General features: G+C 44.8%; 3 protein-coding genes across 3 annotated transcripts; all 3 read left to right on the plus strand.

Moving 5' to 3' along the window:
- Positions 1–415: 415 nt before the first annotated feature.
- On the plus strand, positions 416–1,824 carry Bcsec65. The gene is made up of 2 exons (XM_001560648.2): positions 416–1,114; positions 1,184–1,824. Exons 1-2 carry the CDS (start codon positions 598–600, stop codon positions 1,516–1,518), a joined length of 852 nt encoding a protein of 283 aa, XP_001560698.1. The 5' UTR covers positions 416–597; the 3' UTR covers positions 1,519–1,824.
- A 5,055-nt stretch (positions 1,825–6,879) lies between these two features.
- BCIN_03g04620 (hypothetical protein) lies at positions 6,880–8,770 on the plus strand. The gene is made up of 3 exons (XM_001560651.2): positions 6,880–7,834; positions 7,888–8,081; positions 8,133–8,770. Exons 1-3 carry the CDS (start codon positions 7,094–7,096, stop codon positions 8,557–8,559), a joined length of 1,362 nt encoding a protein of 453 aa, XP_001560701.1. The 5' UTR covers positions 6,880–7,093; the 3' UTR covers positions 8,560–8,770.
- A 1,288-nt stretch (positions 8,771–10,058) lies between these two features.
- Bcgcd1 lies at positions 10,059–12,244 on the plus strand. Its single transcript, XM_001560652.2, has 3 exons — positions 10,059–10,469; positions 10,630–12,015; positions 12,080–12,244. The coding sequence occupies exons 1-3, from the start codon at positions 10,295–10,297 to the stop codon at positions 12,187–12,189; spliced, it is 1,671 nt and encodes a 556-aa protein (XP_001560702.1). The 5' UTR covers positions 10,059–10,294; the 3' UTR covers positions 12,190–12,244.
- The last annotated feature ends 3,161 nt before the right edge of the window (positions 12,245–15,405 follow it).

A 15,405-nucleotide genomic window follows, 5' to 3' on the forward strand; every position in this document is an offset into this window, starting at 1 on the left:
TGCCTGATGAGAGTGGCTTGGCAAGTTGAAAGGATCGATATCCAGACAAGTATGTATTTGGTGGGACCTCTAAGCTGCGCATTTCATTTCAGTATTCAAAACACCGCCTCGTTGCCGTGCAGCTCCGAGTTCTTCACTAACAAGTCTGACCGCGTTGATCTAAGAGGAAAAGGATTATAAAATCAGAAGTAGTCCTCGATCCTCGAATCTCGTCTCTCCCTCTCAAGCTCCCATTGTCATCCTAATCAATACTTGTTCTTCACATTGTGGTCAGTCCCAAACGACAAACCATTCACTCACAACCAGCCGTATTCATATCATATTCATTACCACGAACTTCAAACTACTGCCGCGATGAGGGAAAAGATTAGTCGGGCTTGGACAAAACTTCTCATATCTCTCAAACGAGTAAACTGTGCTTGCTAAAGTGCTAAAGTGCTCGGAGGGTATTTCACGTGATGATCGCCGCTTCACCCAGAATACTAAAGGTTTTGAGTTCAAGCTTTCTAGACCCCACCCCCACATCCCTAGGACACCGACCTTTTTACCTACCTACACATCTCCTGAGTCAGGATTGGCGATCAAACCACAAGCAAGATGTCGCACGCAAGAATTGAAGAGGTCGAAGACAGCGACAATGAATATGGCGCCAGTGATCCATCTGAAGGCGACATCTCAGATGTGGCCTCGGATTTCTCAGACCGTGATATTATCAAGAAGAGGACACCGGCAGCACCGCCAGCTACAAAACGCGCACCACCCCCCAATGCCCAATCTTCTCAAATGAACCCAGCGAACATTCCATTTTCTGGCTCTCAAATTACCACCGGCGCAGATGGCACACAATTTCGCTCGACAGAAGACAGCTCCAAATACAAAGATTTTCAATGCATCTATCCCATATACTTCGATGCTACCAGAAGCCGAGCAGAAGGTAGAAGAGTCGGTATGGAATTGGCTGTCAAGAATCCCGTCGCCCGAGAAATTGTTGCTGCATGCTCTAGACTTCGAATTGAAACACTATTTGAGCCAGTCAAGACTCATCCCAAGGATTGGGCAAATCCAGGTCGAGTTAAGGTCAATATTAGAGGGGGAAACACAACCATCAAGAATAGTACGTTCTGTTTGAGAAGTTGTTTGTGAGACATTACATTGGCACAAACTAACACTTGATGAATTACAGAGCACCACCTCTACACAATGATCGCGAAACATCTGAAAGAAAACCCAACCACAGAACGAACAGCCATGCAACCCCAACTTGCTGGTATACCACCACCTGATCCTAGCAAACCATTACCCAGACCTGCAGTGCCAAAAGGATGGAAGATGGGAGAAATACTGCCATACTATAGTGCAGCATTATCTGGCGGCGGTATTAGTGAGAACCTGTTCAAGGATATGTTGGCTGAAATGGGAGGGCAAATGCCTGGAATGGCTGGAATGATGGATGGACCATCGAGTAGCGCGGCCTCGGAATCAAAGAAGAAGGACAAGAAGAAGAAGATCAAGGGTTGAAATATCTCATCTTGCTATGGGGGATGGCATCTAACAAAATATTTGGAGGTTAAAGCGCAACAGCTTTTGATCTCTTACAACACAAGAGCAATCTGGGCTCGCATCCGCAAGGGAAGCCTTTTGGTAGCAAAGGTAGTCATCCAGCAGGAGCCATTATATATCCGTCTTGCGACTGGAGCATAGTCAATTATAATTCATCCTGTTATTCATAAGTCTGTGGCTATCATGTTTATGTTGGCAACCGAGAACTTCTGTCGTACCATCAAGTTTTAAAATCTCTACAGAATCAATGTTCCCATATCCCTACTTTTCTTCCATCTCATCTTCGCAAAACCTGAGCTTAACCATGCCACTCCAAAGATAAGACATCTCTCATACCATCCCATCACATCAACTCATACCTCTCTTTCCTACCTACAAGGTGTCTCATTCACTGTCTTTCCTTACCATACAATAAAGCTAGAAACAAAAAACTATTAAACGAAGAGTGTAAACAAACCATTCTACCAACACTCAACAGCCACGAGTCCTCAGTTTGTTAGTGGAACATACAGAGGTATTTATGACATCCTGGCGCGGCGAATTCTACTGTTGTGTTAACGTGGTCCTTTCTTTGCGGATTGTCAAAGGTCGGAGGTGGATTCAGATGCGCAATGAAATGATTCAGTGAAGGCGGTGCTTGGGCGAGAGAAATTCGAAAAGGGAGGAAGATGATGTTGTGAGATAGCAGCCAATCATTTAACTCTAGCTAATGCAATTATTTGAGAACAGATGCGACGAAAGACTGGCATGCGCTCGAGGCTGCAGACAGCGGATATTGCGTATGACAACTCCATGCAACTCGCAATGGCAAGCCTCAACATAGACAACTCCCAAACTACAATAGAATGGAAAGATACAAGCAGGTGATAGGGCGGAAAAAACAGACATTCCGATACAGAAGAGGGGACATCCGAACAGTGCATAAAATGAATCGTAGAAAGAAGCCTGCAACTGTTCGCAGGACAACATTTGCAGATTCGAAATACACCTCCTACAGTATTCACTGCGTCGATCAAGTTTACCTATGCAACCCTACTTTCTAGGACGAAAACAAGCATGCAGCAAAAATATCAAGGTCAACAAGCCAACTTTCAAGAACGCCCCGGTCCATCACTTTACCATTTCTCTTTCTAGCCCTCCGAAACTTAAGCTCCCGTATAAGAAAAGTATCCACAGCAACCTCGGCTTTAGAGATTTAAACTTTTCGCAAGATTCAAAGCCCTTTATAATGCGACAGTCTGGTAGGGGTTCTTGGTGCGCAAAAACAAAACTCGCACAATTCCTTCATTCTTTATTAAATGGGCATATTTGGCTACTGGCCTGAATCTATGCTTCCCTTAGTCTCTTGCAAACACTCTGCTAACGTATATGATCCGCTGCCGCAGATACCTTTCCATCTTTTTCGTCCACGCACATCGACCACGCACATCGACCACTGCGCGCGCCGGCAGACAAAATTTTACAAAAGCTTCAATTTGGGTCCAACCACCCCCGCAAATGGGGCAAACTCTTCAGCACACTCGTGGCACCTCGTACGAATACCGTTAGACCCGTCAACACGTTCAAATCTGAGTCAGGGCGCCTGGGCGCAAGATTAAGGGTGCAGATCAGCCGTGAAAACCTCCGTAGACGTTACACCACCATTGGAAAGACTCCAAACTAGCCGCAACTACACCTTGACCCCAAAAGGCCTCTCTGCCAACGTTTCACGGTCGTCACTGGCGGATTGCGACTTGAATCGCGTGAAAACCACAAACGTCCAAAACGCCCCGATGCGCCACGCAATAACCAGGCGGTCAAAACCCCCGAAACTTTACTCCTACACTATTCCAAACCTCCTCTATAACCTCCAGCCTTAACAAAGTTACATTTCCAATAATTGCAAAAGTTACAATTTTTTGTATGAGGCTCAATTTTGCGCTAAGATATGCAACAGATCGGTAGAACCCCGGAATTGCCATTTCACGTCATAAACGTGACCTGGAAAATTGATTATCCCGCCGAGCCTCGGCATACCTGATAAATAATGACGTAGGAATTTGACATGGTCCCCAATGCGGCTCTCATCTGATATAATTTTCGGGCATCCCATGTCATCGGTTCACTTTTTGTAAACAAAGCAAGCCAATGGAAGTATTTATTCTGGGTTCCTGATGCGCGACCAAAAGTCCTTTTTCACGCTAAGTGGTATTCACTGGCTGATCACATAGCAATGACTTGACTACGTAGATGGAAGTGAAGTTTGATAAGATCTATACATCCATCATACAGCCAAATCTCTGAAACTCTGACAGTCGAAAAAAGCAGTCACAGTCAGTACATTAATAACTTATAATCTGCCGCTACCAGATAATTTATATTTGTTAGCGTAGGCCAGAGAAAATCTATCACCTGGAATTCCAGATATGCAACAAAACTTCTCTTGCTCTGAATGGTACTTCACTTACAGGTTCCTCAAAAGTACTTATTTAACTAGATGAATCTTGAGCAATCGCCAATGCAAGCCCAGCTCTTAAAAGTTCTTATGTGAAGGAGTTTAAAATCAGTACATAAAGCTGCGGTTGTTGAAACCCCATAGTCGTAGCTAGAACGAATGAAATCACCAAGTAGAATTGTAGATGCGCCATCAAAGATTTCTTACACGGGGCAGTATTGATTTGTAAACTTCACAGTCCATAGTTGAGCGCCGACGTAGCTAAATCAAACAAATGTAAAATCATACGCATCTGAACATGTATAAACCATCTGAAGTTAAAAGTCGGCGCATCAAGTAATCGTATCAAAAAAGATCCCCATGAAAACTCTAGGCTCAAAAACTGCATAAACTAAAAAATCAGACGTGCAACCAAATTCCAACTCTCCGCCAGTGAAGAGCGAAGAGTGAATCAAGTGAAACGAATCCCTCTCACCTCTCTACCCAGGCGCATCTCACGCCGCGCCTACGCAACCTCCTCCCGGGACAAAAGGCACCGAGACAAAAATCCGCGAAGACGACCGCAAAATCCCGCTCGCAAATCACCACCCAAAAGGGCGAAAAACGCAAACGTCGACACCACTCCCAATCCTTAGCGGATTTCACTTCTGAGAGTTTTCCCAAACTCGCGCAATTGAGAGCTTTCGAAATGTGCCAATTTTTGCTCGTGTCGTCAAAAAGCCCCTTATTTGGAAGCACCCACAGACGTGCAACAAAACGCTTTGTCGGGCAGAATTATCACGTGGGGGAGGGGAATGGAGCGTTGTGATTGGGTGGAGATTTTGCGAAAAACGTTCATTGAAGGATTGGGGGAGAATGGGTCGTGGGATGGGTTTGAAAGTTGGGGAGTGTGTTGATTGGGTTTTGAGGAGTATTATGTGGAAGTTTGGTCAACTTCTAAGATCAGGTTTGGGAGATATCTCGAGGGGCAGGTTGGGGGGCTTCCCATCTTCGTCGAGATTTGGCGAATTGTGCATCGTGTGGTTTGCGTTGACCGCACAGGAGCTTCTGCGCGAAGGATTGTTCTTAAATTTGAGGAAATGGGTTAGCATGGTATTTATAAATAATCTGCCAAAGTTTGGTGCGTTTCTGAGATCGGGTTCTGGAAGGACCTGGATTTGGGAGGGGTGGTCTCGCTTTCGTCTTGTGGGATTTGAGCGCTTGTCGCATGCGACTTTGTGCTTCGCCCAAACACTACATTACTGGTTTCGAAGAATATCGATGAAATACGAAGAAATACAAAGGAGATATATGCGGGAGTTTGGGAAGATGTCTAGTTGAGGAGATTTGTAATATAGAAGGAGACTACGAAGAAAAGGGTGGGCTTGGGTGTGCAGGCGCATGCGCATGCGGTATTTTTGTCGCAGATTTGTCGCAGAGCTGCTGAGAGATCGAATACTTCTACGAATACCATTTCGAATGCGTTTACGAACACTTTTATACATGACGAAACTACTCGATACTGGCATACAAAGGGAGGGAAGGATGTAGGCTGCGACAATGGTAATCCATCTATCAATCTGAACCTTCACCAGTGCGTCGGGCACTCAAAATACGGAGGACGACCGCGATAACTATACACAAGGGAATTGGCTTGAAAATAATGGTTGTTGAACATACAAGTGGGCTTGGGGCAATCAATCAGAAGTATATTTCAGTGTAGGAATAGGTCTTGGCCACTTGGTCACACACGTGTGTCTGGGAAGAAGCATTGAGGCGGGTATTGATGAATACAAGGTTCAATGGCAGGTTGTTTCAAAGCTACTTAATTATATTGAGCTAGATCCAGAACGTCATGACATTGAGAGGGTCTCACATTAGCAGGCACTCGCGCTATCAGAAAGTGTGCGAATCCGAAGCTAGATGCACATACCACAAGATGGTAAAGCACAAGAGTACAATCCGGTTCTCTTAGCAGCGGAGTCGCATACTTTCGGGCAGCACAAGTAACGGTGGTGGCGTGTTTGATACATACTCGAGCTACTTTGAAAACGCGGGGAAGTTTACAGTGCAGTGTATGAGCTGAGTGGCACGGCGTGGCCGTCTGGATTTGAATGTTCAAGGTAGGGTTGGTCAACGAGTGGTTATATTTTACAACCGCGAGGTAGCTTGGAGCGATGAGGCGTGTATGGAAGGTCAATCGAGTTGCGAGATTGAGATTGAGATTGAGATTAAGATTGAGGCTAGAAGATGCTAGATAGAGCGCTTGATTCGGGCTCGATTTCATAGAAAATCGTAGGCCAACAAGCGAAGGCAGGTTGCAGAACAAATTCCAAACGCAATGTGTGGCAGTTCTGAAAGTAGAGCCGTATATCTTAGGCTTCGTTGGAGTTGTACAAGAGGAGGCATCTGGGCAAATAGTGTATTGAATTGACCTGACTGAGCTCTAGATCCATACGGGCGGCGCAGAGTTCCTTGAACCATTCTGGTAGGCCATTGAGATGCTCCCTTCCACAGAGGCCAGGTACCATGAGCTTTCACACCTCCCCACCTCTCCTAGCGCTTTCTACAATCCAAAATCATGAGAATATCTCGAAAGTATGCTCAAACATCCGATCAGAATCTCGTAGAATCTGGAACAACAAGTACTGTATTAAGCTATTACAACAAATTGAATTTGTTGTCTCTAGTCTTTTATACTTCAGAGGGGCACCTGAGAATCATTCCAATGCCATAAGAGCCATTAGCATAGTGTTGGTATTTCAGTATCGAAATTCATCTCCAGGTTGAACAATATTTGGACGTTGTTAGGACGTTGTTAAATTGTCTTGCACTCTCACGTGATACACACAAAAGGTGATCAGGCACATGGACAACAAACAAACAAAGAAATGAGCCAGCACCGAGGATGTAGAAACTGACAGGGCTAAAACTCAGGTCAAACGCAGCATAAGCCTCCCAGCCTCTCCAATCTCCCCTCGGGATTTGTTGATCAATGCTTCATCTCCACAATTGAATGAGCAGCACACTTCAAGTTTTTATGAATTAATGATTTTTTACGATTTATTACTATTTCTGGGGATTTAATCAATGGAGAATGTGATGCGATTTCATTCCTAAATGTCATCCCCATACGATCGCAGAGGCGCACAGGCGCGTCGAGGAAATATCTCCTACTGGTTACCACTAGCTTTCACCGTTACTGCAGCCGCAGTAGGTGTAGTAGCATGGATATGGAGCACACGAAGTGATGAAGATGACGACGACGACGACGAGAACCGGCCTCTTCAACCTCCAAGACCGGGCTATGGTGAAAGAAATCCAGATGGCAGTTTTCGAACAGGTCCTCCCTCGTACGCAGGCGATGTGCGACCGGGAGAAGCTTCATTCGGCACAACGGATCAACAACCATCACACCCTTCACGCTCGGAAGAATCCCAAGGTTACATAGCTCAAATGTCAGGCGCATTGCAGAGAACGCCCAGTCCGCAACAATTTATCAATAGTGCAAGTAGAAGTCTTGCAGCGGGAGCCGCTGCCGTTGGTGGTGTTGTGGGAAGTGCTCTCTCCTCAATCCGGGAGGAAGACAAGCATGGTTTCGATGATCATAGAACATGGCAGGAGGAATCAGTTATACGAAGAAATGCCGCCCCAAGTCCACCCATCACTACAACTACAACTACAACACCGGCCCCAGTCAGAGGGTCAATCGAACCGCGCTCTCAGAGCGCTGCAGGAGTTTCCGCAGCACCTCGAACACCAGTCAGTAACGGAAAAAGGAAGACTGTCGCTATTGTAGTATCTGCAGAATCACACGATGATGACACTGCTTCTGAAGCAGGCTATCATCATGAATATGCGGTTTGTAAATGTGGTTATGATGTTTCGCCAATAATTACTAATTGTTTCTGTAGTCAATCCTCTCTCATCTTCCTCGCAAAACCGACTTCTCTAAAATACGACTATTTGTTTTAATATATGCACCAGGATTAACCGAGCATCCATTGGACGCTGCTGGTGGAAGACCGGGTGGATCTCTCAGTTCCTCGTTTTCGAACATTAGCCCTGGAGATGTCCATACACCCGGGGAAGAAAGCGATAGACAGTTGTAAGCATAACCCATTTTCATTGCGAAGGTCGCCAGCTAACAGATGAAAAGGACTCCAATGTTTCCCCCAAGGCCTTCGGCTCCACTTGCATTCGGTCCAATTTACAACGAAGCATTAGGGTTGGTGGAAAAAGAGACGATGGTCCTACCATTCACCACTCCAACTGGCCACGTTCATCTCCTCCGACATCTCGCACCTGAATATATATACCTACAAGAATCCCTCGCAGGAGAAAACGGATCGGTGATTAACCATCTGCAAAGTTGGTTCAGAGAAGACGTAGTTCTGATCGTAGGCGCCGATGGAGGCCATGGTGGACTCGCAGATAGCGAATCCGAAGCGGAGAGTCAAGTTTCAAGAAAAAGAGAACAGTGGTGGGAGAGAGAAGATAGAGTTGGTCTTGGAAGAGGCGTTGTTGTCTTAGAGGGAAATCGCATTGGAGACTTCTGGGCTAGAAAGGTTCTTGGAGTGGAGTAGGCAGGCAAGCGAATAGGCAGATATGGGGCGTCTTTTTGTTCTTTTTCTTATATACCTTTGATCTATAGCACGGGTTTTTTGGATGAATGATTGATACCGGGTTGGGAGCGTTGAGGACATAGGATGTCTCTCATGAACTGACTCGCGAATTTTATGTATGATGGATATCTTCTTATTGAATGCACAAAATCATAATTCTGTTGAATACCTACCTAGATGCTCGTCTTCTGAACATGATTCTCTTTCTTGATCCCGTGATTGTGGTCATTCCAACTTTGATTGTTGTTGGTACTTTATATTACATCGCCACACCGTATCTAGGCAACAGCCCCATATCCACCTGACTCAGAGCGGACTCACCTCCCCAATACAGCCATGTTTGCACCATTTGCACCGATTCTCCCTCCCAACATGCTCGCCCCCCAAAACTATATAAACCCACCCACATCCTCCCCTTTACGATTTTCCCTCCTCATCGATTTAGCATCTCTTTGAAATTTGCTTAGATCAAGTGTAGTATCTGTTCTATCCACGTGTGACTATGTGGATCCTTTCGGTCGAAAGGGTTTTTTTGGTTACGGAATTTTTTGTTGCGTCTGTTGCGAACACGTGCCTGTTACGTGCGAGTGATGGAGGTGTCCCTGGTATTACACTGCTTCTGGGCGATGCTGATGACTTTTCGTTGCCTGGGACCTGGCTTTGCTGGGGGGTGAGGAAGAGTTTTGGAGTGGGGAGGGGAGGGAGGGAGAGGTGGATGATGGGTGATGGATGGAGGGCGGAGGGCGGATGGCGGAGAAACCGGATTGGGTTGGGGAGGAAAGGGAGAGGAGAGGGAGAGATGGTCTGGAGGTTTGAGGGTTAGTCAGATTGGTGAGATTGGCTTCACAAGCTTTTGTATATAATGACTAGATGGTAGATATTCAAGGCACTGATCACCGGAATATTCGCCGTGTAATAAAACAATCACACTAGAAGCTGCAATTTTTCACGAACAGTGAGTGCCCTTCGAATTCCTCATCATATGCATAGAAGTCGTGGCTACTAAACACGCTCTTCAAGTATTACTAGTCGGTATACCATCCACTTGACGGCTCTTGATTGTTTCCATTGTACTTCCTCCTTTAAGATATTGAAATCACATGAGATGTTGAGTTTATCTGAAATTTCCTGTTGTTTTGACTTTATACCACTTGGCTTGTCGATATAAGAATGAAAGATCTAGATTCCGAGCTTGTAATTGATGAAACGCCGATTGATACGTTGTGATGTCTGTTATCAATTTTCCATGGCAAACATCGACTTTTACACCAGGTAGGTGGTAGGAAATCTTTTTTCTCTTGGAAAAAGGGAGGAGACCTATGAATGAATTAATTCGACGTACATCTGGTCTTGACTTTCAAACAAGATGGGGACCATCAGGCATTAAACGATTAAATCACGTGAGCGTGTGACTCATGTGACACTAGTTTCGACATTTTTCATGAATTGCAAAGAGTGCAGAGCTACCAACGCAAACGCGGAATCACCACACTTTTCTTTCAGAACACATCCGGCGCAATATTTCTCCAAGAACTCCTCAACGTTTCACTCGCTCGATATAAGTTGGATACCATATTCTAGTACGAAACACTGGGTTTTTGTGAATAGGGTTCCTCTCCCGTCCACCCCATCGGCTTTTTATATCATACCCAGTTTGACCAGAATATCATTCTTCACGCAAACGAAATAACCGACAATGCCTCACGCCATGCCAGCGCCTGGCTTCCAGGCCATAATTCTTTGTGGGCCAGGATCGTCTTTCCCTACTTTTACCTCAAATCCAGATAAGAACCCAAAGGCTTTAATACCCATAGCAAACCGGCCCATGGTATGGTACCCTATCGATTTCTGTTACCGAATGGGAGTTACCAGTAAGTGAATTGATGTTTCTGTACTTATCTTTGAAGTCTCAAAGACGCCTGTGAATGAATAGCTTTGAATGCGATGTTGAATAGAGTGATTCGATTAAGGGCCCTAGGGCTACAGTAAATGTAGAGATGTGAGGTTCTCGGGATACTAACACTTATTCAGATATCACTCTCATTACACCACCTTCTTCAGAGGAAGCTATCAAAACAGCATTGGCTACCAATCCACATTTGACAAGTTTACCATTGCCCAAACCTGATTTATTAGCACCTGAAGAATTAGATCAAACCACAGGCACTGCTCAAATCTTTCGATTACCTGAAGTACGGAACATCATCAAGGGTGATTTCATAGTGCTTCCCTGTGATTTGGTTTGCGAGCTCGGCGGTGAATCTTTGATAGAATCATGGATGGTAAAGGAAGGAGGTTTGGGTGGAGCAACAGGAGGAGATCACGAGGGTCCAAAAATGGCACTTGGTGGTGAACGAGGCGGAAGACGTGGTGGACTTGGAGTGTGGTACGAGACTAAGAGCGAAACACCAATCAAGGGCGAAGAAACTGATTTTATTGCAATCTCGCCCCTCGCTCCCACCTCTGTGCCATCTTCAAAATCATCTTTGATTCCTCACGTCTCAAATTTGCTTTACTCTGTCCCTACAGATACACTAAAGGATATAGTTGAAGACAAAAAAGGGCTACCAATTCGTCATGCCCTGGTACGCAGTCATCCCCGTATTCGAATGCTCAGTTCTCATAGAGATGCGCATATTTACATTTTCCCAGCCTGGGTACTTGATATGATCAGCGCAAACGAGCACATGGATAATATTGGTGAAGATGTTATTGGATGGTGGTCTAAAGCAGGATGGCAACAAGGTCTAGGTGATAAATTGGGCTTGCGGGATATTTTTGAAAAAACACGACCCGATGAGTCCGACGATAATATGCTTGACAATGGTCCAGCAAGTGATGATGTCGATTACGGTAATCTGAGCTCAACTTGGACGTCTAACCTTGAGGACCCCTCATCAAAGAAATCATCGGACAATTCGACCGCTAGCGATAAATCAAACTTGGCTATCCCTCCAATTCTAGCCTACATTCATCCTTCCAAGCCTACAGCAGAAGAATCTTCACCACTCATCCGACGAGTAGATACTGCCCCTATTCTTTTAAATGTATCGCTCCAGCTCGCCAAAATTGAAGCCATCGATCAAGTTGGCCGTGATGCCGCCTCTCCTTTTGCCCATAACAGCAAAATAGCTTGGCCAGAAGGAATTGCACAAAAGACTACGGTACGACCGGATTGTCTTTTAGCCGAAAATGTAATTGTCGAAGAGAAATGTATTATCAAGGAATGTGTCATCGGTGCAAATTGTCAAATCAAAACTGGAGCAAGATTAACTCGTTGCGTATTGATGGACGGAGTTACTGTCGGATCATCATGCACATTAACGGACTGCGTGTTAGGGAAGGGCAGTGTGATTGGAGATAAATCGGAGTTGCAAGACTGTGAAGTTCAAGAGGAGTTTGATGTTGACCCTGGGAGTAAGTTTTTCGCGCCCCCACTATATCTTTTAGAGATGGTTACTAATAACATTTATCATTATAGCAAACAAGAAGAAGGACAGACTCATGAGTGCTGCGGGGTTGGGTGTAGCCACCGAGGATGAGATTCAAGAGTTCAATCAAAATGATTCCGATGGGTCAGAATCAGATTAGTTTTATAACTTCAATGAATCTACTAAAATTTCTCACGCTAAATATTTATCTTCCATGCTAACGAAGTTTACTTCAAGCGATTTTTTTTTTTTTTTTTTGATTTTTCTGAAGATCATGCACGATTCTTCTTCGACGTTTATATTGCATTTAAACTTTTTTTTTTTTTTAATTTTTCTCATCTACCATCTTGATACATCACTAACATTATTCCTTTCAAATTAGCTCTCTATTAAGATGAAGACAACATAAGAATGAAGTTTAATCATCATTTATCAGACCTCAAACCCCTTTAACCAGAATTTCAAACAAAAAAACAGAAGAAAAGAAAAATTAGAAGTGCATAATGTAACCCCCCTCTTCACCCAAACAAACCTCACCCCTCCCTCCATCTCCTCATCCCTGACAAAAAAACCTGTCAAATATTCAAAAACTACCGTTACAGTGCATACAAACACAAACACAACCCATCCCCCCTCCACAAACACATATCAACAGTTGGAGGCGTCACATCGCATCGCTACGCGACCCAACAAGAACCCACAACCCCGCCCCCTTTCTCCGTTTTCCGCTCTCTCTGTCTGCACGAACACCTCATACATCAAACACACACACGGCACAGGAAGATACGGGACTTGTATTCGGAGTTAATGTATATGCGTTTTCGTAACACCGCAGATGGATCGCGTGGTTGTGAAGCGAAAGGGGTGTAGTCTAATGCACAGTGCCCTCCATAGACACGCTGTGGATGTGCGATATGTTTGAATTTTGAAGGGTTTTCATAGCATGGCATAACATGATCACTGACGGTCTAGCACTGGAAGGCTTCCTCCCCTCCTCGATAATCACTAGTGCATTTTTGATGCGGGAATCGGGATGTCAAGGGACCGGGGAGGTCTGCTCGCTGTATCGACGTGCAGAACGGGTTGTGGACATAAGGCTGTACGCCTGATGATGCAGAGCTCGGTCGAGAAGAGGACGAGATGTAGGGATTTGGAAGAGTCAACTTCGATGCCATGGAGTGGGTCAAGGGTCTGTCTGGTCTGTCTGTCCGTCTTGTACTGCATGAACGGGGGTTTGTAGACGAGGAAACGCATCGTGTCTTGCGGTAGGGTTTCTCGAATATTTTATTAAGAGTAGCTGTCATGTATCTATATGTACCTATACCTATACCTATGACTATAATTGCAACTTCGCTCTTGAGTTAAGCCTCTTCAGGTAGGTAGTAAAACCCCTTTCATTACTCAACACCTATTTCCCATGGTCTATTTTCTAGAACAACACGCTTCCTCTTCATCTTCTACTCTTCCTTCTCTTGCCCAATTTCGAAATACATCCTCGTGTTCTCTCCAATATCCTTCTCCTATCATACTACATTACATCACTATCTAGATATTCTTTACCTCCTCTTTGCCCTTTCCGTACCATACATCTCCACACATCTCCATACCCACACCCATATTTCAAATACAGATACAGATACAGATACCAAGCCCCCAGACCAAGCCAACCCACTCCTATCCCATATCCCATACCCTCACTTCCAAACCCAAATAAAACCAACCCCACTCACTACATATCCAAAGTACTTCCCGATCAAGATCAAGATTCCCCAAATCCATCTACTAAATATCCAATCCGGGATTATCAGAAATGCAAATGCAAATGCAAATGTGGTCTATTCAATTTTTCCAGACAAAGCTCAGCTCAGCTCGGATAGGATAGGCTAGGATGGGATAGGATGTGTGGATTGTTCACTTACTTACATACCTGGATACACAGAATAGTACATATCCATTCATTGATTCAACTTCTTGTATTGATCACAAAGCGCGCCACTTGGTACTTGCATATGTGTTTCTGTAACCGTACCGCGTGGCATGTTGCATGAGAGGTAAGCGCTTTGCGCGCGGGCGGTGGATTAGGAAATTGTAGGTTGGTGTGGAAGTGGAAGTGAGAATGGGAGGAGTGGTGGGAGTGTAGGAGTGATGAGAATTTGATGATGGAGAGGCGGAAATGTGTAGTGCTGATTGTGGAGGTATTGGGGCTGTAGTGTTTGGTGACTGGAGGGGGGGGGGGGGGGGGGGGGGGGCTATAGAAAAGGGGAGATGATGGGAAGAAGGAAGTTGGGGAGGGGGGCTACTGCTTTGGAGGAAATTATCGGGTGGAAAAATATGTGAAGGTTTGACTGATGGGAAGGCTTTTATATGATATGTTGTGCTGATGCTGAGATAGGCTAGTTAGAACCATGAGTTTGTAGCAGAACGAGAAGTTTACAGGTCGAAGATAATATCACGATTGCAGTTTTGGAAATATGAAATTGGATACCCTACCAACTGGCATGTGGAAGATTCAACAAGAGCCATCGATACCAAACTAACATTCACGACTCCGCTTACATTTACTCTTCTCTAAGCCTTCTAATGTGCGAAATTCCATGCATGATGCTACTTTCTTATATTAAAATTATTGCTTTTCTTTACTCCTTCACCGTGTTCTCTCTATTCTATTCCCCCGTTCTGATATCCCTTTCCATCATCATTCATTCCTTATTCTGTGTTCATACATCCAAGCACAATCATTGAAGAAATTTCCACTCAGCATATACTCCTTCCTCTACTTCCTTATAGTAATTTAGCATTTCAACACATCTCCCCAACACAAAAACCCACAATAATCCATTCCATTCCAATCATCATCTCGCCCACCTACCTTCGTACCTAACATCCTTAAAATGAAACCCCTTCACATCCCCTCCACCAAAGTTGTACCCAACCTACACCCACAACCCCATCCAAAATTTGCCCCTTAAATAGCGAGACTCATAAACTCCTGCAATATGCCCCCCCGATTCATCACCCTAACTCTTCACAAAATATCAAAACACACATACATACATCTATCCATTCAATCTAAAGCAATCAGAACTCTCCATCTCAGCAATCCCTCCACAACTTACAAATCATTATAAAATGCACCAACAACACCACATGATTTAACCCACCTTCCAAAATCCACGCACCGACAAAAAAAGCTCACCACATCACCCCTCCACCACCCCCTCGCCTACCCACAAATCCACAACTCCAAAACCCTCACAAAAGCCATATCACAAAACGTCTTTCCCTCTCTCTACTCCCCCATACATACATTTTTCAAATTGTCGAATCCCCCCCCCCCAAAACTCCAAACTTGAGCTTCCCAAGCCCTACCTACCTA

The sequence above is a fragment of the Botrytis cinerea genome, chromosome 3, assembly GCF_000143535.2.
Source record: "Botrytis cinerea B05.10 chromosome 3, complete sequence".
In the NCBI taxonomy this organism is placed as follows: domain Eukaryota; kingdom Fungi; phylum Ascomycota; class Leotiomycetes; order Helotiales; family Sclerotiniaceae; genus Botrytis; species Botrytis cinerea.